We start from the raw sequence: 25,715 nt of genomic DNA on the forward strand, positions 1-25,715 counted from the left end.
GAAGTCGGTATTGTAATCATCTGCTAATTTTAGGCTGTAGATGCTACATAGGCTTCCTAGCATTCAGCCATAAAAAAGAAATCTGTGTTATTTAGCATTTTCCAAAAACAAAAAAAGTAGGGGAAGCAAACTCCCTTTAGATCGGAGCTGAAAACACCAGTCCGAAATCCTACCAAACTATCACGCAGCCTTTTCACTGTACAGGTTATCTCCCCAGCAGCCAAAGAAATCAGGTAGCTAGTGGCAATTAGTCTTACCAAAGCAGAAAAGGGCTGCTGGGTGGAAAAGTTGACTTTTCTAATTGTTGGCAACAGTTTCAGGGATTCTGGCTGCTTGCATTTGACAGGGGCATCATATGACTTCATGCTCGGTTGTCACTTGTTAGCTTGACCTTTCTTTTTCCCACATCCATGTACTTTAAAGTGTGAGAAACTAGACACTCTAGCAGCTTCGACTTAGCTTCTCAGTATAGCAGCAGGCAAAGAGCATCTTCACGTTACTGCAGGTGGGGTAGCTGTTGGGGGATGGAGCTGTTCATATCCCCTCTAAAAGGGTTGCCTCTCAAAAGTCACACAGCCTTCAATTTTCATCATTTTGCACCTCTTTGATGTAATTCCGGTACTTTCATCTCCACCTGTTCCTCAGCCCTCAAAGGGGAGACTGTGCAGATCTGCACAGTCTATCATGGAGACCATTCTTCGTTCCCAGCACAGGCAATTCCTCATTCTTCATTAACTAACGCTACTGTCCTCTTCTGCCGCAGCCAATCCCCTTTCTCTGTAACCCCCATTCCAGGGGCTCCAAGGTAGCAGTTTTGTCTTAATTCTGTTATTGCAGAAAAGAAAAGGCTGGTACCTGCTGGTTATTTTCTGGTCTTTATTGGCTCAGAAATAAGTTCCTCCGATTAACACATAAAGCAGGGTTCCTAGCAGCTGGATTCAGGGTTCCTAGCAGCTGGATAAGAACGAGAGAGGAGATAAAAAGCGCAGACAGATTTTGGGGGGCAGAGAAGTGAGGGGAAGGGTTTACAGGAACAAAATAAATCTCTCAGCAAGGCTAAGAGCCCCCGCTGTGCTCTGTGAAGGTTAGGAAGGGATACTGCCAAGAGGGGGATGGAGACTAAGAACAAAAAACAAGACTCCTCTGTTGAGGTTCCTCTTGTAGTTGAGTTTGATTTGAAATTAACTTTATTCCATATTTTTCTTCAGTTAGCCTCAGCTAGCCAAGTGTGATCTTTTTCACAGATAAACCTGCTCCGCATTCTCAAATCAGAGAACTTTTCGTACTCATCTTGCCAGGTTTCTTTTGAGAACAGTTTCACACTCATGCTGACACCAAAAATGTCAGATCCCTAGCCATACTGCATAATAACATAACAACCTCTTAAGCTATAAATATGTAATCAACAAATACCAGCTTAAAACAGCAACTCAGAAGACAACTTCATTGTCCAAATCACCTGACTGAGGTCCCAGAAATCAACATTTTTGATTTCCAAGGAAATTATTTGATTGAATAAGATGCTGTTTAATTTTAAACTCTTAAAACTATGCTGGCTTCTGAAATACAGAAGGGAAGACTGCCTCTGAAACATCACAGTATTTTGAAAGAGAAGAAAAATGAAGACAACTCAGTGGGCATTGTTTAGCTAGATTTGCTACAACCTTTTATTAAAATTCTCTTGCAGAAACTCCTTAAGGAAAGTACTACACAAAGGGCAGGAGAAAGCATCTTATGAAAAGAGATTCAAAACTGATGAAGAGGTAGCAAATAAGGAGCCATAGGAGGTTACTGTTTCTCAGATGAATAGGAGAATTAAAATCAGGATGCAGAGTCTCGCAGGTCACTGGGGACTAGACCAGCTGCATCGATATAATGTAGTTCTGTGGTTGAGGCAGGAGCCACTGAAGCAGCCCTTTACAGCAAGTAACGCCTCAACTCTGGAAAGGAAGCAGGGGTGCAGGTTGCTGCATAGCAGATCTCTGCAGTGAGGACGTCTCAAGGGTAGTGCAGTCAGACTAGGACCTCCATAAGACCACAGGAGCTCTGCACACAGTCACTATATTAAACCCATGTACAAAGAATATAGGAGTTACCAAAGGCCGAAGGTAACAGGCGAATAGGGTTTGTCTAATTTATCTTTGGGTAGGAAGTTGGCGCTAACCCCTGTTGTCCCAGGATTTTCTGTTGTGCACTCTCTGAACTGAGGGTAACAGTTGGGATTAGGATTCAGCTCTGAGAATATGGAGGTGAGAGAAAAAAAATTGTTATGTCCCAATATATTCCCTTGTTTTTCTTGGTCAAAATACAAAGTCCATCCTAAGGTATTTAGGCAAAAGGAGAAGAAAGGTATTTAAGTTGGCTACTGAACAGAATTGCTGTCATAAGTAATTCAGACATTGCATAGCAGGTCCTGGGTTCTGAATCTCTCAGCTCCTCTAAGGAAAAAGATTTAGTCTTTGCATGCTTGGAAAGTATTTTTGTTGCAGTACCTGTAATTTCTATTAGGAAAAAGGGAAACTAAACAAAACAAAAAAACAGAAAAAAGCAAAACAAAAAACCCACAGAAACTCCCAAAACAAAGCGTCAGAGATTGTGTGAATTCAGGAGCAGTAGAGTGTACTGCCGAAAATATCATAATGGCAAATCGATGAAGTCTGCATGCTCACCTTTGCACAAATCCATTGTGTGTTAGAATATCTACTTGCAGTGTAACGTCAACAGACACAAGATATTCAACTTATGATTTACAGACTTCCTAGAAAGCTATATTTCTGTTCCCTAGGATTCCCTCCTGCAACTTTGGTTCAACTTAGTCAGAAACAAAACAAGCAAACAAAAAAGAATTCAAAATTTGAGGCAGACTAAGTTGCTGAACCCTGCAAGATGTTCAGTGATACAGATGCTCTCTTTGCTTTCACTGAGGAGCTGCAGGGAGCTTCCAGGTGCCTGACTCCAGGGGATATTTGGCAGGGTAGTTTCCTCGTCAGCTCTGCACTGAAACCGTAGCATCGGAGAAGTCGGCCTAGGATCGTTATGAGGTTAATCATGAACTAAATAAGATTTTGCAACTGTAGTTTAATTCATTTGTTAATAAATCTGCTAAAATATAATCTACTTCATGCTCAGGCTAGATTAACAACTGTTCACAGCAGGACTCAAGAACTGTAGAACAGGACTCTAGGGCCAGCCCTATCTAGAAGCACAGGGTCTTTAACTGTAGCAATCTAGACTAGTTCTTCAAACCCAAAAGGTGGCTTAAAAACAAACATTTTAGGGTCCATGACCTCAGTTTTGCCACAGCATTTCCAACCAGCTCTAGTCATCATGCGATATGGTAAATCTATATCTGTACCACATGTACCTGCTCAATCCTTGAATTTATTTCTCTTGTTCCTCCCCAGAACGTTTCAGTGCTAGAAAATCACCACTGGCGGTCTACAATTGGCATGCTTCGAGAATCCCGGCTCCTGGCCCACCTGCCAAAGGAAGTGACGTAAGTGTCAACTAGAGGAAACACATTGCTCAGACTAGTCCGTAGCTTCCTTCACTGTTCTTGAAAGGAAACTGGCACAGAGGTCCTCTCCTGCTGCCAATATGAAAATCGTAAGACACAGTTACACAGTAGCAGTATTTTCTAAGAATTTGTCGCTGTCGCAGCAAGAGAATACCGATAGTGTCGCAGCACTGTCAGAACTGGGGACACTGGGAGTCCCAGCATGAATGGGACTTTTCAGAGCCATTCTTGGCATTTTTAGTTTTACATAGCATCAACCAAATATGCAACGATTTAGTAATAAAAAAAGATCCAATAGAGAGAAACACTGAGGAGTTGGCAAAGCAGTACAGAGACTGCTCAGGAATTGCACACATCACCACCAAGGAGACATGGTTCAGTCTTCGCTATCTTTTTGGATGGGGGGGGGATGGGGAAGAGGGAGACAGCAACATGAGCATCTAGGCAAAGTTGATGTAAAGTTTTTACCAGCTAGTTTTTTGCTATGTCATTCCCAACAAAGAGTGGAGATTAAGCTAGCCAACAGCCTGCAATACTACGTTTTAATCATGGGTGACTTTGCCAAGAAAGTACAAGTTACCTGGAAGCAACAAGCTCCATATCCTTCTAGAAATCCTCTGCATCAAACAGACTTCTGTTCAGTCCTACTTAAAAGTGGTAGTATTCAGCATCTAGCTCTGAGCAGCTGAAGTAAGATGCAAACATTTTTCTAGATGCATCACAGTTTAGTTTTTACTTTCCTAGCACTTTTTGAAAGCTCTCAGAACCACCTATGCCAAGAGCGTTTTCCTTCCACATTATCTGTTCTTCAGGAATCCCCTTAGGCAGCTATAACAGTCATGTCCTACAGATCCCAGCAGAGAATGACCAAATAGACCAAACTGGATCCATAAAGAGAAAACAAGCTTTATGATAGCTGTGATCCACAGCAGATTGTTTTGAGCTGTTATGTTCAACAGTTCCATGACTGAAGGGGCTTATTTTCCTTTAATTGCAGACAGGATATCGAACAGCAGTTAGGTTCCCTGATCTTGGCAACAGACATCAACAGACAGAATGAGTTCTTGATCCGTCTGAAATCTCACCTTGACAATCAGGATTTGAGACTGGAGGATGCACAAGACAGACATTTTATGCTTCAGGTAACTTTTAAAATTATTTTTGCTGCTGATGTTTTTATGCACTTTTCAAGTCACAGTGTTTCCCAGTATACATTGGAATAGCATAAGAAACTGCATCTGCTCAGCAGTGTCCTCCATACTTAATGTCTTAATCACTTTGCTCCTGCCACCTAGTACATCAGGCAAGCCAGATGTGCAGCCAGTATTCCCTTAAGTAATTTCCTTGAGTTAAAAAGCTGAGAACGCCACAGATACTGGAGAGTGTCAAATGCTGAGAAATGAAGATAAGCAGTCATAAGCAGGAGAGCCCCCTATTCCCCTGCTCCATGTTCTTTCCAAGGCAACCTGGCATCAGGTGCCCAAATCATGCCCCTGTGATTGATGTCCGTAATCTGCCTCTGCAGGGACGGCTGTTGCCATGGCAGCAGATGCTTCTGCATTGGATCTTCCCAGCTGGTGAAGAAACCAAGTTTTATTTAAAAGTCAAATAGAGTCAGACTGGTTCTTCCAGCTAAGCTGCGGTCATTAACAGGCTTTTCAGAATAAATCTCTGCCTGTTAAAGCATTATTGTGATTAAAGTAGCAGCATGTACATGATTCTCTGGAGACCTGACATCAATTTTGGTCTTAAATACATAAAAAGACTTTAGGTAATCATCATAATTTATAAAGCAAACATCTACATGTTATCAGTTTGTTGAGGTTACAGGAAAGGTGGGAGTAGTAAGGAAAGAAGTGCTGATCTGTTAAATCTCCCCCTTCCAGAAGTATGGGAAATGTAATAATCTGCCTGTCTGGCTTCCATGAAACACAGTCTTCTATCAGATTTTTCCATGGATTGTGCACAGCAGGGTGATGGCTTATCATATTTCCTGACAGATTAAACAAGAAAGTTGTACAAATGCCAAAGGCACAGGGATTACAGATCTCATCTATGGCAAAAAAACAAAAAAAAAACTCCGTACTCACTTTCTTGAAGATTGAAACTAAGGACACAAAAATGCCAAGATTCACTTATTGGATGGATTAGCTGTGAAGGAATTCAAAAAATCGCAACTGATCAGGATACGTTAATCACTACATAATATTTGAAAGGACCTTCCAGAGAGCAACAGTGACTAGGAGAGTTCCCTCCTCCAGTTCAAAGGTCTCAATTTGTGCAGGAAATATTTTGTATGTTTTCCTGTCTGGGTCCCAGAATTAATTCTGTCCTCTGTCAAGCTATCCAGCTGTGTTCAATCCCTAAAGAAATAGGCACATGACATCTTGTTCCAAGGCAGCAAGATAGGCAGACTATTGCATAGTTTACTTTTCTGAAGCAGTTACTTGATTTTAAAAATCTCTCGCCCTTCCATCCTCATTCCCCTGGAAAGCACTTTAAAAGTGCTAAGTAATAAAGTGAAACCAAGCCAGAGGCTTCACAAACAAAAGTTTGCGGACATTAAAATGAAGTGTAATTGAAGTGAGATACAAGGTCCGTTGCTGAGACCACAGAGAAACGATGCCCATATAGCCTCACACCAGCTTGGCTTTTCCTTTCCTTGTCATCAGTGATGGATGCCGAGCCAGGCAGTCAGCGGGAGCCAGCCTGAAGCTTTTGTTGGCTTATTCCCTCCAAGAAATATCCAAAAGACTCTGCAGGCTTGGAACCTGGCCCTCCTCTTGTTCTCACTACAGTGATGCGGAGCGCTGAACGAAAGTTTTGTTTGTGGCTTAAGTAAATGATCGTTCCTCAAAAGGCGTATTTGGGCAAGGCTCAGTTTCTAAAAGGTGACCTTAACCCTTCTGAGCACCGCGAGGCCCTTCTGGGCCACGAGGCCCTTCTGGGCCACGAGGCCCAGGTGTTTCACGACTTCAGATTTACTGCCGAAACACCGCTAGATAATAACTTCTTTTTCTCACCGCTACTTTCTTCCCTTGCTTTCAGATTGCACTCAAATGTGCCGACATTTGCAACCCTTGCCGGCTCTGGGACCTGAGCAAGCAGTGGAGCGAAAGGGTCTGCGAAGAGTTCTACCGGCAAGGTCAGCCCCGCCGCGCGCCGTTTTGCTGCCTCATTTTAAAAGTGTGGAGGAATAGAAGAGCAGCGTGTATTTATTTGACCCAACTGCTGCTGTAACAGCGTCAGAAAGGGAGGAAGCTGTGCTGTGCCTCGGCTCTTGAACTTACCGGTTTAATGGGGCACGGTGTGATTCTTCTTTGAGCACCCTCCAGTCATTGTTAGCTGCACTGAACTAAAACTGTGCCCGGGTTACACAGCGGCAAAACCGTACCCACTGTCCCCTGTGTTTTATCTCACTTTTCAAACTGAGTACAATTCCTATGGGAGTCCTACCCTTGCCACTCCCCAAACATGACATACTCTTCTGCGGACAAACACAGAGAAAGAGTTCGAATGCGATTCCCAGCATGCTAAGCTCTTCTAACAGAGTTTAATGGGCCAAAGTAGGCAAGCCAAAGCTTTGCTCGAACCTATTGCAAATGTTTTCAAACCCCTGCAGAGAGCTCAGTCATGCAGGGGTTTTTTGTTTGTTTTTTTTTGTTTTTTTTTAAACCACAGTAATTACACCATTTGGCTCTATCTGCATAGGCAAGGTCATGCTGTGCTACAATACGGACAGGGTGCAGCAGAGTTTAATCACTGCTAAATTCTTTTGTTAGTAGCATCCTGAGAGGCTACTGCAAGTGGTAGAAATACTGGAAGAGCACACAATGAAGTACTGAGTTCATTTAAAAATTCATTCTGCACTGCAAATTTAAGTCACATTTGAGCTGGTACCTAGTGCAATGAGTCCGCAACATTAACAAACAAGAACAAATAGGTCAGGAAGTTAGTTTTCAGCCAGTTTCAGTTTGAACTGGTGAAATGTTTTTGACTTTGCTGCTGTTCAAGTGACATAAGCAGCATAGGATAAACAGCAAGATGCAATCGTACTTAATGAGATCTATAATCAAGGCACATGCAACAGCCAGTGCGTGAAGACAGGACCCCAATTGTGTGATACCTCACCTTTAGGGTATTGAGGGACTATGCTGAAAAAGACAGCAGTCTCAACCCTTATGAACTTAAGCTTTTCCCCAAAGCTCAAGATTCACTAGCGTAACCTCTAAAACATACCTCTGAAAGAGGATGCTGGAGCAGACAAGAGCAGTTCCCCTGTTTCCCCCCAGTAACAGGGGAAAATAGTTAGCAATTGATGTGGGAGAATGTGCAGAAGCTGTGGTCTGACTATCACTGGTGGCTGCATAATCCTGGTAGGTGATACAGAAAATAGTATTGAATAGCGTGTATTTAGATATCATTATGTCTTCATTTAAAAAAAAAAAGTTTTTGTAGTTCTCCGTCTCCCCTTACACATGATGCTGCGGCTTAAAGGTGGTTTGTTGACACCAAAGGATTACAGGACACCGAGATTCGCATTTGAAAGCCATAGCTTTCATACAAACATACAAAGTTTTAAAATTCTTTGTACTAAACATTTTTAATGCCATTGTAGTAGAGACTCAGATCCTGATCTTCCAGTCGTCTGGTGCTCCAGAATAAAATATACAAATCAGGTACAGTTCAGGGAGCAGCTGATGCCTACAAGAGTCCTTAACACAAACCTTTCCTAAAAAAATATTTTAGCTTGATCTCAAGAAATTAGGGCTTAGGACTGATTAAAGATTTTCGCTGACCCACAGCGAAAATGACCCAGACAAAAGCTCGTCATTTCAATGGGCATTTTAAAAATTAAGTAGGCACATAAGGAAAATAACGCAATTTGATTTGTTTATATAAAACTGGAATTGGCAAGAACCGAGTTTCAAGAAAATGGCTAATACTCCAGTTTCTCTGGAGAGGTTTTAAATTGGGTGGAACTTTTCCCCATTGTGAAAGTTCTCAGCCGTTAATTCATGCAATTATTTTCATAGCAACTTGAAACATAAGAAAGTTGACCATCAATTTAAGTTCTTACCATGCAAAGGAAAATCTTATCTTTATCAGTTAAAAGACCTTCTCAAAGGCAAGAGGACGTTGGTATACTTAAGGCCATGCAGGTGAACCCATCTGAACCGAGAATATCTACAGAGCGGATGTCACTAGAGTTAGACACTTTCTCAGGCAAAGATTTCTGGAGGGGGCACAGGGGGAAGAAGAGGACAGAAAAACTACACATTTGAAAACATGGCAAACTGTTATTTTATCTCAATTTTGTCTCAACCCTAAATTGTTCCTTTTGATTGTTGGTGAAACTCAACAAGTTTCACTGCTATTTTCTAAATATCTAATTAAAACCAAAAATATTCCCTTCACTTATATTTTAAGAAGCAATTGTTTGCTGCAGAGAGAAGGAAGGCAAGGCTTAAAAATGCATATAGTATTTTATATGTGCCTGTAGAGCCTGTGTGGCCCAAAAGCATTTAAATCAAAACTGTTTGTTAGTGGAGGAAAAAAGAAGCTGCTCTGGCAGCTTCAGCCAGAGCAAATGAAACTCCTTGAGCTGTCTGAATTCGTATATGCAGCTGCCCTGTGGTCCTCTCTGATCACTCCAGCATACCTGTGACCATTGCTATTGATTATCTTCAGCTACATAGAGAGCGTCTCACTACCTTAGCTACGTACAAAAGACCATCCTGCATTCCCATTTCTGCATCTGCAGAAATAGTTTTGGACAACCAGTTACAGTTTGGTCAGTTCTGCAGCGTGACGGGCCTGAGGGAGGCTCTGGAGTGCCCTTCTGCCCCCCGGGCTGCTTGCCGCCTCCAAACACACCACCCGGCCTGCACTCAGCAGGAGCTGCCTTGCAACTCCGCACGGCAGTCCCGGTTCCCATCCGGAGACCTCCTGCTCCAGTTAGTCAAGTACTGGGTTGTGGAATGGGTTAGGAGCTCAGTCAATTGCATTGTCTCAAGTCTTTCTACTGTCTCAAATCAGTCCTGGGCAGATGCCTCTCTGGGAACTTCCTGGAGCAACCAGGGAATTAATGTTTTAAGTTCACAGCCCGGATTACCACAATTACAAGACAAACTCAAGTTTCATCCTTATTTCACATTTATAACTTTAATTCCACAGCTCTTGACACATGAGCATATGTTGCTCAAGGCCATGCTCTGGCTCTGGTTAGTTTGAATGTGAGGACACAGCTGCAGACTAGGTGCCAGGCTCCATCATGCTGGCCTTTAACAGCAATGTCATGATACCACAAGCACACAGTAACAATTCACGCTGCAGTACTAATGGAGATGCAGCTTTTGTGAAACATGTATTTTGCGGTTTTTCTAGTAGGAAGACATTTGAGCCATGAGTAAATAAACTAGAATGTCTTAAAATGTACAGGAAATGTTTTTCCATGCAAGAGAAACTATTTCTGAAAATGAAAGTCCTCAAAACACTTAAGTGCCCAGATTTAATGTTCATTCAAAAATCACCTTTCCTAAGAGATATTTTTCTTAGTAAGCTTAGTCAGTTCCTCTCGTTAAAGAAAAAAGTCTGCGAAACGAAGGTTCAGACATTTAACATGGTCTTTTTTAGTGCAAGATTCCGACTGCTCAAATCCAAGCAGCTGCAGTCTGACATAGCTATGGCAAAGAGTTGCAAGTGGCTGCAAATTATTTTATCTTCTTTTTTGTAGGTGACCTGGAACAAAAGTTTGAACTGGAAATAAGCCCTCTTTGTAATCAGCAGAAGGACACAATACCAAGCATACAAATCGGTAAGCGCTAGTTTCATTCTTTTACCTCCATGTTTATCCCCGTATGGCACAAGCTCAAACAGAAACTGAAATGTGATATGTGATGAAATAAAATCCGTCTGCCACATAATCCCAGTGAATCAACAGCCAAGGTCAACTTTGTGAATCCGGAACACTTGATCTAGGATTGACTTGTTGCTGTCTTACTTTATGAGGTAAAGCATGACATTTGCTCAAACTGATGATCAGCCAGTTGCAAGCTCATTTTAATGAGGTAATTTGGCTCTGTGGGATGATGAGGGAAAGCATTTCCACAACTGTTGAATTTGCAAGAAAACTTTCCGGTTTAAAGTAGTGTCGCCATTATTTCTCTGTCTAATCTCCCAAAGATTTTTCATAAACACTCTATAATCTAATTCTCCTGCAGAGGCAGGTTACATGATGCAGTGGAGAAGCCAGAAGAAATGAGTGATATCCTAAGAGCCTTCAGACCACATTCATTGCTTCCTTAGTAGTTCTCTGGAGGTTTGGAACCAAAAAGTCAGGATCCCAATTTCTCCATCTTTCCTTCTTTTTTCATCACTTCAGCTGTCCTTCACAAGCCTCACTCACTGCCTTTAAAGCACTGAACAGAAGTTTTCTCTCCTCTGCTCTGCTGTGTATTAACATCCCCACAGCCTCCACGTGCTGGACAGCAGATAGATCTCAAGCAGGGAGCAATGACTACAGGACAATGTTTGCAGTATGATCATAGAAGCCCAATAGTTAGTTTGTCGTCAGTGTTTTCATAAACGCATCTATAGTTTTATACCATATCTATAGTATGTTAACTGGGCAGTTGCGTAACCATAAAATATTGTCTTTGTCCCGCAGCTGAACAATTGCTGCTAAAGTGCTTGTCTTCCTTTTCCCTTGCCAGAAAAATTATGAGGCAGAAGCAATGAGTTAAAAGAAATCATCTAATAATAAATAATCATGGTGGACTTTTGATCCATGTGATTGCTTTAAGTTTGGCAAAGGTGATTCACTCTGCCACAGAGATAAGGCTGACCTAATCAGCTTAACCAACGTGAAATTTTACTCCACCAAGATCATCTACCATCGAGATACGGCACAACTAGGATCACAAACAACAAAACTAAAACAGGCCTTTCCGAAATGTAAGATTCATCCATAACATTTAGTTTATCATGGCAAAGGCTACATCTACTGCAAAGTTAGCCATGGCTCACAGTTTAAAGCCACCTCAGGTCATGACTACCTGCCCCATCCCAGCTGGCCTGATGCATGCCCACCCAGCTCCACAGCTGCTCAGTCATCCAAGCTGGCTCCCCAGCTAGCAGTCATGGCAAGGACACAAATACTGCCTAAGAGGAGGCTTGAACAACCCCAGAGACCTCACATGCAGGCCATAGGGTTTGCAGGAAGCCCCAGACAGCAATTTTATTTTCAGTGTTAGGCCCTTCCTGTTGTTTCAGAGTTATATAAACCCAACTGTATTAAGGTTACAGTATCAGTGGAAACCTACAGGCAGAAGTGAGACATGGCTTACAGATAAACCTGCTGCATCATAGCTAATCCCCATACAACAAAGGAACAGCAGCCAAATTCTAGTTCTGGCTTTGAAAGGTTCCCTTTCTGAGCTCCTTCTTGTTGGAATTGTACTGCAGTTTAAACCTTAAAAGCATTATTTCAATTTATTTTCTTCTATCAAAGATATTTTTATAACAATTTACTTAATTACAAGCCATTACTGTGCACAATAGCTGTTCTAGGGTGAACTGATACAAAAAGTAACTCAACAGAAAAGCCACTCCCCAATGGGTTAGAATAGACAAACCTTTCTGGCACAGAGGAGGTGTTGCTTAGTCTTCCCATGTGATATTAAAGGCCCATATACAAATTTCTACTGCTGCCCCTGTCTGCACTCTACAGTATATAAGGTTTCTACAACATACCTGTCTATAGCGTAGTCTATACATGTAACATACCTATATCTATAGCATAGTGTAGTGCAGAAGTCCCCAAGTTAATATAAGTCCAGCAAGCTCTGAACTAGGAGGCAGAATAGCCACAGCAGCACTCACTGCCTTTGCAACGATGACCTCTGCCTCTTAGGTATTTTACAGGGTTCAAACACACTACAGGTCCACTCTCAGCTCTCATTCACAGCCACAGCTCAGAAACCCATTGACTAACGTCTAAAGCAACTAAATAAAATAGTTGCTAAAACTAGAGTGTCAACCTTAAAAAAAAGTTGTATTAAAAATAAAAATTGCAGGTAACTACTCAGCGTTTGTAGTTTTTGATGCAGGGAGACCTGTTTAGGCTGAGCCTGGTGAAAAATTTCATTGATGCAGAGCTTAGATACTGGCCATAAGAGTCACGATTCACAGTCTAAAACCATTCAAAAAAAGAAACCTATCCAAAACAAATGTTCAATTGAAAGACGAAAGAGCTATTTCATTAGGGGAAAAAAAGGGGAAGGGATCATTCCAATATCTGTGGAGAAAAATTGTAGCCATCACACATAATTACATGTAGGTGACTCTCTAGTCTGAAATCTCCCCAGAGAAGGATGCTCTTTCTCTCTCAGATTTTACTGTTATACATACAGATCAATCTACATCTCCATCACGTACACTAGTCAAGTTTGCAAGAGCGGATTGCTATGTGAGGCAATATTGTTATCTCTCTTCTGGGTTTTTACAGTTTACATTGCTGTATTCTCTTGACCAGCTCTGTGGAGAAATGCATTCAGTGAGTGAATTTGTTCCTGATCTGCCTTGTTTTGTATGCCTTCCCAGGGTTCATGACGTACATCGTAGAGCCACTCTTTGAGAGGTGGGCCCAGTTTACAGGAGACACTCCCTTATCTGAAAATATGCTAAACCATCTCAGGAGGAACAAGGCCAAGTGGAGGAGTTTGCTCCATAAGCAACACAGCAGTAATAGGAGCAGTGACCGCTCAGGTCAAGTGACTGGCAACCAAGAACAGACTTTAAATGAAGAAGAGACTCCTTAGTGGCAGCTTTGCACTTTTCCTTTATGACACTGCTATCTGTCTTGATCACAGCAGCAAACAAAGTCCGAAGGCGCTAGAAGCCTGTTGGCAAGAACATGGAAAGGGAAGAAACAGCAAAGCAGCAGCTGTAAGGGTCCTCATGAATAAACCCGTGGTTCTGCTGGGTCCCAGTGTGGATCTCCTTCATATTCCTTTCCCCCTTCGCCCTGCATCTGCCTGAAGCCATTTGTCACTTCTGATCATTAACTGCTCAACTGCAGCGGCCCAGTCGGCGATATTGTGGCCAGGCCAATTTCTGCTGCCACTAAGCAGGGAGGATTACTGAGAGAACGGGAGAGATGGAGGCACTCTTGGTTATATATCCATTTTTACCATGAGTCATACTGTGACCTATGTATATAGGCCCAGAGCACCATACACTTTCCAGTCTGGCAGCTGGGCTGCACATTAAACCACCAGCATCTTCAGAAATCCAGAGGACACTGGCTGAGTGAGACAGCACTCACAGAGGGCAGAGACAACCTGGTTATTTTAATAATTAAAACAAAACCCTTTTTAACTTTTGTATTCTGTGCACTAAACAACAGATTCTAAAAACTTCGGACTGAAGTTACTCTCTGTATACACAACTCCAGTGTAACAAAGCTCATTTTGGTAATCATTTTTATGCCACTTTGGTTAAAAGACTGGCGTCTTCTCACTGCAAGGAACAGCATTCCCTCGCAAATGAAAGGGAAGGTGTTGTACAGTCTAAACCTTTGAATCGCGAACAGATCTATCTTTTGAGTACTGTTTCAAATAACATGTTTATATTCATAGGTGTACATTTTCTGTAAATACAAAGCGCTACTGATTCCCATGCCAAAATACTGGAGTACTGTGGGATTGCTACCTGTATAAACATTGGCACTGTGAACAGAATACTGTTAGTTTTAATACAAGAGAAAGCATTTGTAAATATGGTATAGAGTTTATTAATATACACCATCGTTTGTTGATAAAAGCCTTAACTTCCAGCATCCTTCATCTTCTGATTGCTGCCAAAATCATATTATCACAAGATATGATTCTGAATTGCCTTTCCACTATCAAAGTGTACCGAAGGTCATTAAGGAATGAAATCTGGCACGACAACTTCTTGAAAACTTCAAACACATTCCGTATGGGTCCGTGCTTTTAATCCATGGCACCTTGCACATCCAGTCTGGGCAAATGCTTCACAGAGCCTGAAGCTTAAGTTTAAACAAAAAAGAGCCACAGCAACATCACATAATTTGACAGTTCGACGCGATAAACATTAATTCAGGAGTTTAAGTCTTTATTAAGTAGCATAGTGATCTGCAAAGCACGAAATCCTAGTTGTTCTAGAGTCCAACTGTTTTCCTGAGTGACGTTGAAATGTAGTTGATATTTTTCCCCACATTCCCTCCTTAGATAGCCAGCATCTAAATGCACCTGTATTTTTCTTTTCATTAAAAAAATACTTCATCTGACTCTTAGATCAATCTGACTCAGTGAGGAAGAAATGCTTTGTAGCCAGTCTGTTAATAAAAATCCTCTTCTTAACTATTATGATAGCTGAGGGAGTTTCTGTGTTCCAGTGTTTTTGAAAGATACAGGGCCTTACCTATGCCATAAACAACCTCAATTCAGAAAGTTCTTTATAAGCCTTTGCTTACGTTTCCATCAGTTTCAATGAGATCGCTTTCATGAGCACCACTGCATTGCACCAAGTGTTTACCCCCTTCAAAAATCATATTAAGCTAAAGTGCAGTGCTGTTGTAAACCCCTATTACATCAAATCTGCATAGCTGTTTTTCCAGCAGAAATAGCACCTACAGTCATATAATCATGTTGTGTCATGATTACCTTGGAGAGAACAAAAATAAAACACTATTTAAGTTAGCATTTGAAAAAAAGAGATGATATTCATTCCTAAAAGTGCAAGAAGAGAGGTGGTAGCATTTTTCCGCAATCACAGGGACGATTGACTGGGTTAGACAAAGTTTTCATTCTCATAAGGTGCCTAATATGTTTAGAGGAAAAGAAAAAACAAAACAAAACAAAAACCACAAGTTGTAGTAAAGGAGGTTTTACTCATACTAGTTCATAGGAGATGTATCTTCAGAGAAAGTTATTAAAATATGGTGAAATAAGTGGACATCAGTCACTACGAGAACACAAAACGTATTAAGATAAATGGTTTTCTTCTCTTCTGCCAATTTATGAACTACTTCATCAAGCAGTAGAAAATGCTCTTCCTCACTTTTCTAAACAGGAGTCACAAATTAGATGTACTGTGGGTGAGACCAGATAACAATCAAAGAGAGGGAGCTGAGAGGGAGCTGTAGAAGAATAAAGTTACTTCTAACTACAGGACATAAATGCCATTTTAACCACCTGATGGTGGAGGTGGGAGCATCACCATTTCACAGCTTTTTAGATGCATTTTTCCTTCTCCTGACAGACTTAGGACAAGGCACAACAAGCAGCATAAGTTCTGGTAGGCAGCACATTAGGTACATACAAAAGAATAGCATTTCCTTCTTCTTTTTACTAAGAAGTGGAAGCCATTTCCATCTAGTTCAAAGAATTTTTTTAAAATGTTCTAAAGTTTTAGGTAAACAAACGTGGCATCTAGCAGCATAAAAGCCTATTGACAGACACATCACTGTGCTGTTTCTGAGGAGCTTCCAGAAAATAGATCCGGTAGGAGAACTGAGCGCATACGCAGCAAGTTCTCTTACAGTAAGACCAAAACCTTTTCTGTGATTAGAGCCTCCTGGGCCCATCAAAAGTCAGTGCTCTCTGAGCTGAAACTTCCTAATAAACATTTTAAGAACAACTTTTCAAAGAACAGGAGTTTGGGTTTTTTTTGGTGCACTGAACACACTTGCTAGGTTTCAGTCACCTTGTCCGGTGAAACCCTGCTTGGAATAGGTTCAGGCTGGCTTCAGAAGAAGCCAAACTGCACCTAATTCAACCAGTTCAGCAGCACCAGCACTCAGTATATGCTGTTGTGATAGGGACTTGGTATTGCCTGGTTTGGAGCACGTTCTGTGCTTGGATTTCTCCCCAGGCTGCCAACAGAATGCTAGAGGGACAGAATGGAGGGGCGGGCTGGGAAAGAGTATTTGCACACACACAAAGCATATGGATTTTTTTTTTCCTGTCAGCCATATCAGCCATTTTACAGAAAGCCTGTGTGAATTACTGTTCTTTTCTTACTGGGTCTATGCAGCTTTTTATAAAACCCTGAGGTTTTATAATTGAGTGTGGTTTTCATATATGTAATGAAGGAAGTAGAAAACTGCTAAGAACAAGAGGTTAAAATGCTCTCAAATATACTACACAAATAGAATTGACTTGATTAAAATCCAATTTCTTTAAATGCAGATTTTATACCATCATAGAGGTAAATTCTGTGTTTGGGGGAGGGGGAAAAAAAGAGAAAAAAAAAGGAGTGAGGAAAAGTGAAACTTTTACACTGAAAAGGCATATCTATGTATTATTTTAATTATTAAAGGTATTACCTATCTTGGGATTTTTAAGGGTCAGCATTCTGGCCACCAGTCAAAGGGGAGGACAGAGTACAAACGACTGTACTTTTGAAATACAGAAACCAAGAGAGAAGTAGCTAACATTAAGTAGGAATGTATGTACTGAGGAAGTATGAACAGAATATGGAAAAAGAAAACATGATCTGCAGTGCTGCCTCACCTAATCTAAAACATGAGGGTTATATATATATATATATATATATGTATATATAAATTACTGGTTTTGATAAAGAAAAGTAAGGTCTCTCAGATGATCATTGGGAAGGTTGCCACCACAGTAAGTGGAATAAGCCAATTTTCAAACTGTGTAGCTATCTCAGAGCCTCTAATCTGTAGCTGAACTCTTATTAAAAGCCTTCAGTAAAACTGAGATGGAGAACACACAAGCCCCTTCCAAATCGACTTTCCTTGGAAAGGAGAAACAGTCAAGTAGAAGTATCGATCAGGGTGCCAGCCATAATTTACAGCCTTATGCTTTAAGTCGCTCAAGTGGACTGTCCATAAAGCACTCCTATTCACCCTATGGCCCCACCATCCCCAGTTCATGCTCATAGAATCCATCCTTAAGTTTGAAGTACAATCCTGTAAATTTCCAAAAAAGCCAAAACAAAACAACAACAACAGGGCAAGCTTCATGCCAAGAATATGTATCCAAATTACTTTGATTGGTAGAAACAAATAATAGTTTGCATAATCCACCCAGTATTTTAGGTGCATAAATTTTAAGTGCAGAGAGCAAGTTTGACTTGGATGTAAAATATATTCTGCTTATCTTTGAATTCAAGATTGTATATGTCATGTTTATTGTAGAGCATTTTATAAATATTCACATTCACATATCTTATACAGCTCTATGGGCCAAAAACTGGTCCCACTGACTTCACTGGGACCAAGAATCAGCCCCCATATGTGCATATACATGCCATATGCATCGTTCTGAAAGGAAGCACTAGATTGTGTGAAAATGCTGTGACTGCTATGCAGTGATGCCAAGAGACTTAACTGTATCTTTTTTAACATACTGCTGTAAGTATTCATCATGTCAAAGAATGACAACTAATAAAAAAAAAAAAAAAAAGAAAAGGAGGATGTAGCGTCCAAAGTTTTTTGGTCGAGCCATTGGCTAGAAAACACATCCTTAGTTTGCTGAAGACATTCTGGTTTGACAAGACAGCAAGAGTACTGCTGCCATCCTCCCACTGCCTCTCTGTCCTATCAGCAAATAATCACTTTACCAGTACACTACTTTTGAGATGAACTTTTCTCCAAACTTATCCTTAGCCTTGCTTTAGGAATTTAAATGGAATTACCAGCAAGGAAAATCTTTGCTTTCCCCAACTTTCTCCTAAGTATATAGCATAAAGATTTTCAGACCCCAGGGAAAGAGTTTCCCTGTTTAAGTATTTAAAGAAGACGTTCTCTTTTATTATTGTTTCAGTCCCAATAACTAGATCTCCTTAATATCGTTAGAAGGTTTTAATCTCTGTTTTCTGCTATCTAAATTGAGGACCATGTTACATGTGATGTGTGCAACATGACAGAGGCTTGTAAAGTTTTAATTAAAAGTGTCGGAAGTATTGAGGTTCTCCACTGATAAGTGTTTCTAAGAAGTAAAAAATACTTGTCATCACTGATTGAATCTTGTCACTGTAGGGATCCTACTTGTTCATTTTGATACATTTCTAAAGCCTGACTTTATTTGTACCTCAAAGTCTTCAGCAACACTCGCACAACTTGCGTAAGCCAAATGCTACAACAGAAGTGAATATAGAAGCTAGGAATACATTTGAGTTCAACATTATTTAGCCAATGTTTTAAATTAACTTTCCAAAAAGGAAAAAAAAGAGAGAGAGAGAGAAAAACAAAGAAAAACAACTCGGAATCATAACACAAAGTATTTTCATGTGTCCCCTGGATGCAAGCTAAATTGCAGAATGGATTCTGGGATGAAACCCCTTAGAGATCTGTCCTATATACCAACAGAGTTGCAATGGTTTCTCCAAGAGAGGTTTTACATAGTCAGCACTGGAAAACCACTCACAATAGTTCACAAGGGATTTTAGCAGTATTATTTTCAATAACAGCTAAGTCAATACATCTTCCTACTCTATATAGGCACGGTCTGCATGGATGCAGATGTTTAATGGTTTAGTACAAACAATATAAACTAGCCTGTTGAAATAATGAATCACTGAACTTGCAGCAAGGTCATAAAAATGGCAACCTTTTCCATTCCGGCCAAAGGCTTTAGCTTAAGCTTTAGCTCAGAAGCAGAATCTGGGAAATAACTATTCATTAAGAAAAGAAATAATACAATAGGCATGTGACAATGATTTAGGTCAGAGAGATTCCTTTTCTGTAAGGGTGAGGAAGCCAGCGCGGCATCCCTCCAGGGGCCGATGTAGTCCAGCCCTCTCTGAGCTAACAGCCATGCAGTTACCAAACGTTGGTTTAAGCAGCAAGGCAGGCTTGTCATATTCCCACTCCCACACCTCTTGATCTTTCAACAGTCTTGTATATGGCACAGCCTCAAACAGTTATTTTGGAATACAGAGAGAGAAAAGTAAAAAAAAAAAAAACCAACAACAACAACACACAACACCACTGCAGCAGAGAGGCGAAAGGGCTTAAATTGGCTCTGCTGCCAAAACTAACGGATCATTTCACTACACCCTGGGCTAGTTTGGGTTTTGGGAAGAGTTTTACTAAGCCTCATGCAATAGCTCCATCTACAACAACTAAATCCTACTACCAGCAGCACTGCTTGCTCAAAGGTTCCTTGGGTGTCTACATGGGGCCATGTAGACCTAAACACACAAGAAAGCGAGCATCACAAGGGATGAATTTCATGTCAGACAAGTTTATGGTAACACTTTAGAGAAATGAGCTGAATCCTACACCCTACACGGGTCCAAATACATTGTACTGGATTAGAAAGGGGATCTGGGTATCATAAGAAGCTGCAACCAAAAAGGAGCATTAGAATTCATACGGACAGGGATAGAGAAGAGTTGTACTACCTCCCAGAGGTAAAATGTTATCATTTTCATACTAATCACTCCCCTCTGCAAAGTGTCGGTATAACAGCGGGAGGTGCAGAGAAGGGTGGCAAAAAGAAATTTTAATTGTAAAAAATGTCAAGAGAGGAGAGAGGGGAAGAAAAAAATATTATAGCTTCATCATTACTTTAGGAGATGAATCGGAGGTAAGTGTCTCCAAATAAAAAAAAAAAAAAACAATGTTCAACAGAACGATTGACAGCATCTGCTTTCCCATATCTAAACATTAGAACAAAGGAAGACTAAGTAAAATGACATGTCTGGAAGTTGCTGCCACAAAAAATATTAACCTTTAACCACATACCAAAATTTAAAAGAGGACTGAACATTTATATCTAGAAAACAAATATCCATGGTTATAAACAAGTACTACCAACACTATATTCTTGGAGGAAACACACTTTAAGACTTGAATTAACCTTTAATTCAGAATGATGCTTTCATGACCTATTCATGTAGGTCATTAACTCCTATGGTCCAAATCCAAAGTTTTCATTGGTACATGCAGAGAATTTCTATTCTATGAGCTTTAGCTCTTATATAAGCATATGCATGAAAGAAATATAGCCACAAAAGAAAAAAAAAATCTAGAGCTGCATCTACACAGCTATTTGATGCCTGGCCTCATTTCTGTAACAGGGTCTACCAATATGCAGAGGCAAACTCAGGGCTAGTCACTTCAAGCAATTAAAATTCAAAGCATATAAAAAGTATCATAAGGTATCCAGGGTCAGGTTCAAGAAGAAAGATAAAAATAGTGCTCCAAAGGAGACCATCTTACATCCTTCATATTGTGCGTAGGGACAATATATTTACATTCATTCTTTAAAGGGGGTTGGGGGGGGGAGATACCATCAGCTGAGAGACCAAAACACAAGTGGAATTTCTTTGTTCAGCCTGTATTGTTTTGCTGGGACAAGACTGCACGTATATGATACGTACTTAGGGACATTGCCACTGCGCTGTATGGTACCTATACACAACTTGTTTTCCTCAATGTATCAGAAAAGCCAGCACTGCTCAGGAAACATTAAGGAGTGGCCATTTATACTATGTCAAGCACTGAAAAGAATGATTTTTTTTTTTTAAATAATAGTAGTCTCTGCAGCAGCTGTGCTTCTGCCCTTCCTTATCTGCCTCCATCACCTTCTGGTGGCCTCAAACAAATTCCACAAGAGGATACTCCAATGAGCAAGGAATAAAGCAGCAGTTATGGCAACTTTGCAGACTCCCTCAAGAGCCACAGTTCATCAGAGCCCTAAGAAACAGATGAAATCCTGTTGCATTTACACAGAGAGTGAAGAACAGTCACACACATTTGGTCTTTAAAACGGACAAGAAGTACCTTGTCACATTCTGACTTTCTCCTGTACCAACAGTGAGGCTTTAGGAAGAAAATTGAGAAATAATTGGGGTGAAAAATCCAAGAACATCTTAGTCTAATGACTAGAGTGGAGCTTTAAATTTTATTTATTCTTTAAATAAACAGCATAGGAATATCTGTTTTTTGCTGTGGTGCGGAAGGAGGTTATTGCTGGCTACAACTGTACTTGAGCAGTAGCATTCATAGGCAGATGGATGCGGTCGCCAAGGGGGCACAAAGGGGTATTTCTCATTAATCTGGCCAAAATCAGACAAAGGCTAAGAGGAAGGGAAGTTTCCTACCTGGTGGGAAGGCCTCTGGAAGACTAAGATATGACAAGACTTACAAAATAGAATAATTCTATATTAACAACAAAAACTACCACTGATTAAATTATAATGGAACTATAAGAAAGACTAGATCTCTTGGAAAGAGCAAGGAATGCCCTAGTCAAGTCTACTCATCTTGATCAACAGAGCTACCACTAGGTTGTCCAGAAATGTAATGCAATTTATTGTGTAAATGAATTTAGCTAGTGGGAGTAGGAGTCTCTAGTCTGAAAAATCTTTCTGTACCACAGGTGATCAAGGCTTATGCAGGAGGCAGCAGCAAGCAAAAACAGGAGCGGCTATCTGCAAACATCTTAAAGGTAGTAGAATATCCTTATAAGACAAGAGAGTTTCTACCCTGATGTTAGCCTTGCTGGAGAAGCAATTGCTGCCCATCTACTCTTGAGGATGGCAAAAGAAGACTGCCTGATCAGTGCCAAACCAGTGACCAATAACACCAAACTAAAAAACACCCACCCACCAACACACCACACACACACACACACACAGCACCTGGTGGCAAGCTATCCTGGACTGATATATGACAAGCATGTTTCCGGATGAGGACACCCTGCTTGGCACACTTCCACACTTACCCAAAGGCACCCTGCAGGTTCTCAATAGTGATGCTATATAGTATGTCTATCTTCTCTCTCTCCTGTTGGCAATCTCTATCAAAAAATACAAATGAAACCAGATGAGCATCGAGCCCCTTTGATGAGTCATGGACAAGCAAGGAGAAGCAGCTCTCCATGCTACACAGCGCCGCCTTCCAGGAGTCATGCTGTGCCTCTAGCACTGGCACCACTGGCAGTGCAAACCAGCAGGACAGCAAAAGGAGAGAGCCCTGTTAAAGCCAGGGGCATGGCAAGATCAAAGCAGTGCAGCCCTGCAGCCCAGACGACTGAGAGCAGCCTTCCTGAGTTTGTAGAGAACTATGCCTTCATGTATCTAGTTCAGCCACAGGGCCTACCTACATACATCTATTTATCACAGTACATACCAATTATTCCCTTGAGCAAGGAGGAACCAACAACAGCAAAAATGGAAGCATCTTAAAAATAAGGAACAGCTGAAGACTAAAACATAAGCACTCCTCCCTTGCACCCTAATACTATGCTCCTATTTTAAGGGGTAAGAATAATTTTATTGTATTTCCCAAAGGGAGAGGGAAAAAAACACAGTTCCTTGAAGTGCTTTTTATCAGCGCTAAGCCCTATTTAACATGCACATACATGTATATATATGCAACTACAATGACTCCCACGTTAAAGGGAGACCTTCCTAAGCTGCTGCTACCTGAAGACTGCCTGCGTAAAAACTGATATCAAAAAAAAAAAAAAATCAAACTAAGAAATAAAAATCAAATGACAGGTCAGTGGTGATGTTGGGTGGGTATTTCAGTTACAGACCTACTGAGATGTATACAAAAGTTTTAATGTAGCAAATAAACTTCCTATATTGCCTTCAATTGTAGCTACAAAGATAACACACACCCAGATTATATTAACAGCAGGTATCAGTGGACTAAAGTGAAGAAACCTGGATAAGTAGCTGGGCAGTCTCCTTCCTTCAGTGTGGGACTCTGATCGTTCCCCTGTGCTCACTGTGTCAGGAGTCCAGTCTGGAGCTGACTATCAGCTAACCCTTTTTGCCCCTTCTCAGCATCTGTTATCCCCTTCTCAGCACCTTACAGTCAGATTCTCAAAGAGACCGTCTAGTCACCTAGACATGAAGGGGGTCTAGAGCTCACTGCAATTCAGACAGATACAGAGTTAACTGGAAGCAAGGACTCACATGCAAGCAGAAGGAGAGTTGCTTCCAATCTCCTTTTTATTTCATCTTCCTTGGTCATTTCCGAGTTCTCCTTATTTAAAATCATAATGGTTTTATTCTAATAAAGCCAGACTTTTTGATTTCAAGATAAATATCTTCCCAAAGCTCAGGTCAGCTTCAATTCCTATCGTAGTTTTTATTCACTTTTACAACTGAAACATTTTAAGGTATTACTGTAAACATTTCAGTTTCTCAGTTTTAAAAATTCATAGCCTAAAGAAGCATTCATGGTAATGCTTTAAGGAAGGAGAATAAGAAGGGAGCCTGGATTTCAGGTGCCTTGTCTTTGCCAGTTCCACCATCTGCCCAAGATCTAGCAACTCCAGCAGCCTTCATTTTCCTTCCAAACAGTTTCATTACTTCTGTGTACCTGTTTGCAGAATCTGGACTTTGGAACATAACATCCTAATAAAACAATCTGGCATTTTGAGCTGTTATAGCACAACCAACACACAGCACGTGAAATGTTAGCTGAAGGTGGAGTTTGTTTATTTACGCTGTGGTAACACTTTGCAGCACTCCAGCTCTGGACCAAAACCACACAGCAAGCGCAGACAAGACTGCCCCTACCACAAGTCTTCACAATATAAATAATCTAACAATAGACTCACATTACTTGAAAGCTTAAGAAGAAAAATCACCACAGTTCCTACAGAGAACTAGATTTAAGAGAAGAACGTTTACTTTAACGATAAGGTAGCTAAACTTCTTCAGTTTTATGGACAGAGTGAATTCATTAGCTATAAAAACTACCTTAAAAGAAACTGTATGCTTTGCAGTTTTCTTCTGGAAAAAGAGTTTACTCCTTCACCAATCCAACTCTTCACCAGTGCAACCACAGCTCTTCCTGCTACCACAATATCGTTAGTTTTAAGGGAGAGCTTACATCATCACTCTGGAGTTACTTGATAGCTTAGAGTGTGGCCTGAGAGCGTTATATTGCTCTCAGGGATATCTTATATAATAATGCAGATGTCATTTTTCAGCAGGTACAGCACAACCACAAACTTAGATTTTACTCTGAGAGCCATGGTAGTATCGAGTCCTCTTGAAGCTCTGAATATTAGCAAGAAGTTGCACCTTCAAGAACAGCACAGGTCCTCCATGAAACTACAAAATACTTCTAAAATGTGAAAACTAATATCTGCCATAACAGCTGGTATCTTAGTAAGTCAAGCTATGATAAATACGTTAGAAAATAAACTTCTCTGCAGAAAGAAACTTAAGGGATTTCTAATTAATCTGGGAAAAAAGGAGGAGAAAAGGAAGGTGCCTTGTTTTCAAAAGGTGACTCAGCTAAGGAAAATGTTCTAGAAAGTTCATTTAACAGATTCAGATATTAGCTTTAAAAGATGAAGTCTCAGATAGATCTTGATCATCTATATATTAGATGCTGTAGGGTTTGGGAGTTTGTTTGTTTTTAAACTTTGCAGTGGATTCACTTTGGGACTACCTTCAGGTTCTACTGCACAGAGCAAGTCATGAGAAGTCACCACTTCCCATTGAGGACATCAGGCTCGTAATTTAAATGCATTCTTGTTTAAATTACTCTATTTTTAACTTCCTGCTACCAGTTAGCACTACTGGAGAGAGTCCAGCGGAGGGCTACAAAGATGATTAGGGGACTGGAGCATCTCTCCTATGAAGATAGACTGAGAGAGCTGGGCCTGTTTAGCTCAGGGAAGAGAAAGCTCAGGGGGATCTGATCAATGTCTACAAGTATCTGAAGGGAGGGTGTCAAGAGGACGGAGCCAGTCTCTTCTCCGTGGTGCCCAGTGACAGGGCGAGAGGCAACGGGCACAAACTGAAGGAACACACAGGCAGTTCCATCTGAACATGAGGAAAGACTTCTTTCCTGTGAGGGTGACAGAGCGCTGGCACAGATTGCCCAGAGAGGCTGTGGAGTCTCCTTCTCTGGAGATGCACAAGATTGCGGCCAGGAGAGTTTTGAGTAATATGCTCTAGAGGACCCTGCTTGAGCAGGGGGGTAGGACTAGATGATCTCCCGAGGTCCCTTCCAACCTCAACCATTCTGTGATTACGGTTCCCTCTATCAGCAAAAGAGGCCGTTAGTACCCTTTTTCTTTCTCTTCACAAATGCATTCACACAAAAAGGAAGTCACTGCTATCAAACAGAAATAGACTTACTGTTTCTGAAAGATTCGGTACCAAAAATCGTAAACTCAAACAAAACTTCTTTATAGCTTTCTATCTGACTATATTGCAATGT

At 40.9% G+C, this 25,715-nt stretch overlaps 1 protein-coding gene across 6 annotated transcripts in view; it reads left to right on the top strand.

Annotated features, from left to right (window-relative positions):
* Window positions 1-16,811, top strand: part of PDE7B (phosphodiesterase 7B) — a 306,846-nt gene extending 290,035 nt beyond the window's left edge. For all 6 annotated transcript variants that reach the window (XM_068938445.1, XM_068938446.1, XM_068938444.1 and 3 more), the window contains 5 exons: window positions 3,405-3,496; window positions 4,515-4,659; window positions 6,566-6,662; window positions 10,254-10,334; window positions 13,121-16,811. In XM_068938445.1, the coding sequence (XP_068794546.1) occupies window positions 3,405-3,496; window positions 4,515-4,659; window positions 6,566-6,662; window positions 10,254-10,334; window positions 13,121-13,338 (633 nt within the window). In that variant the 3' untranslated portion in view covers window positions 13,339-16,811. The remainder of the gene's footprint in view (window positions 1-3,404; window positions 3,497-4,514; window positions 4,660-6,565; window positions 6,663-10,253; window positions 10,335-13,120) is intronic.
* The last annotated feature ends 8,904 nt before the right edge of the window (window positions 16,812-25,715 follow it).

Source organism: Struthio camelus, chromosome 3 (assembly GCF_040807025.1).
Source record: "Struthio camelus isolate bStrCam1 chromosome 3, bStrCam1.hap1, whole genome shotgun sequence".
Lineage (NCBI taxonomy): Eukaryota > Metazoa > Chordata > Aves > Struthioniformes > Struthionidae > Struthio > Struthio camelus.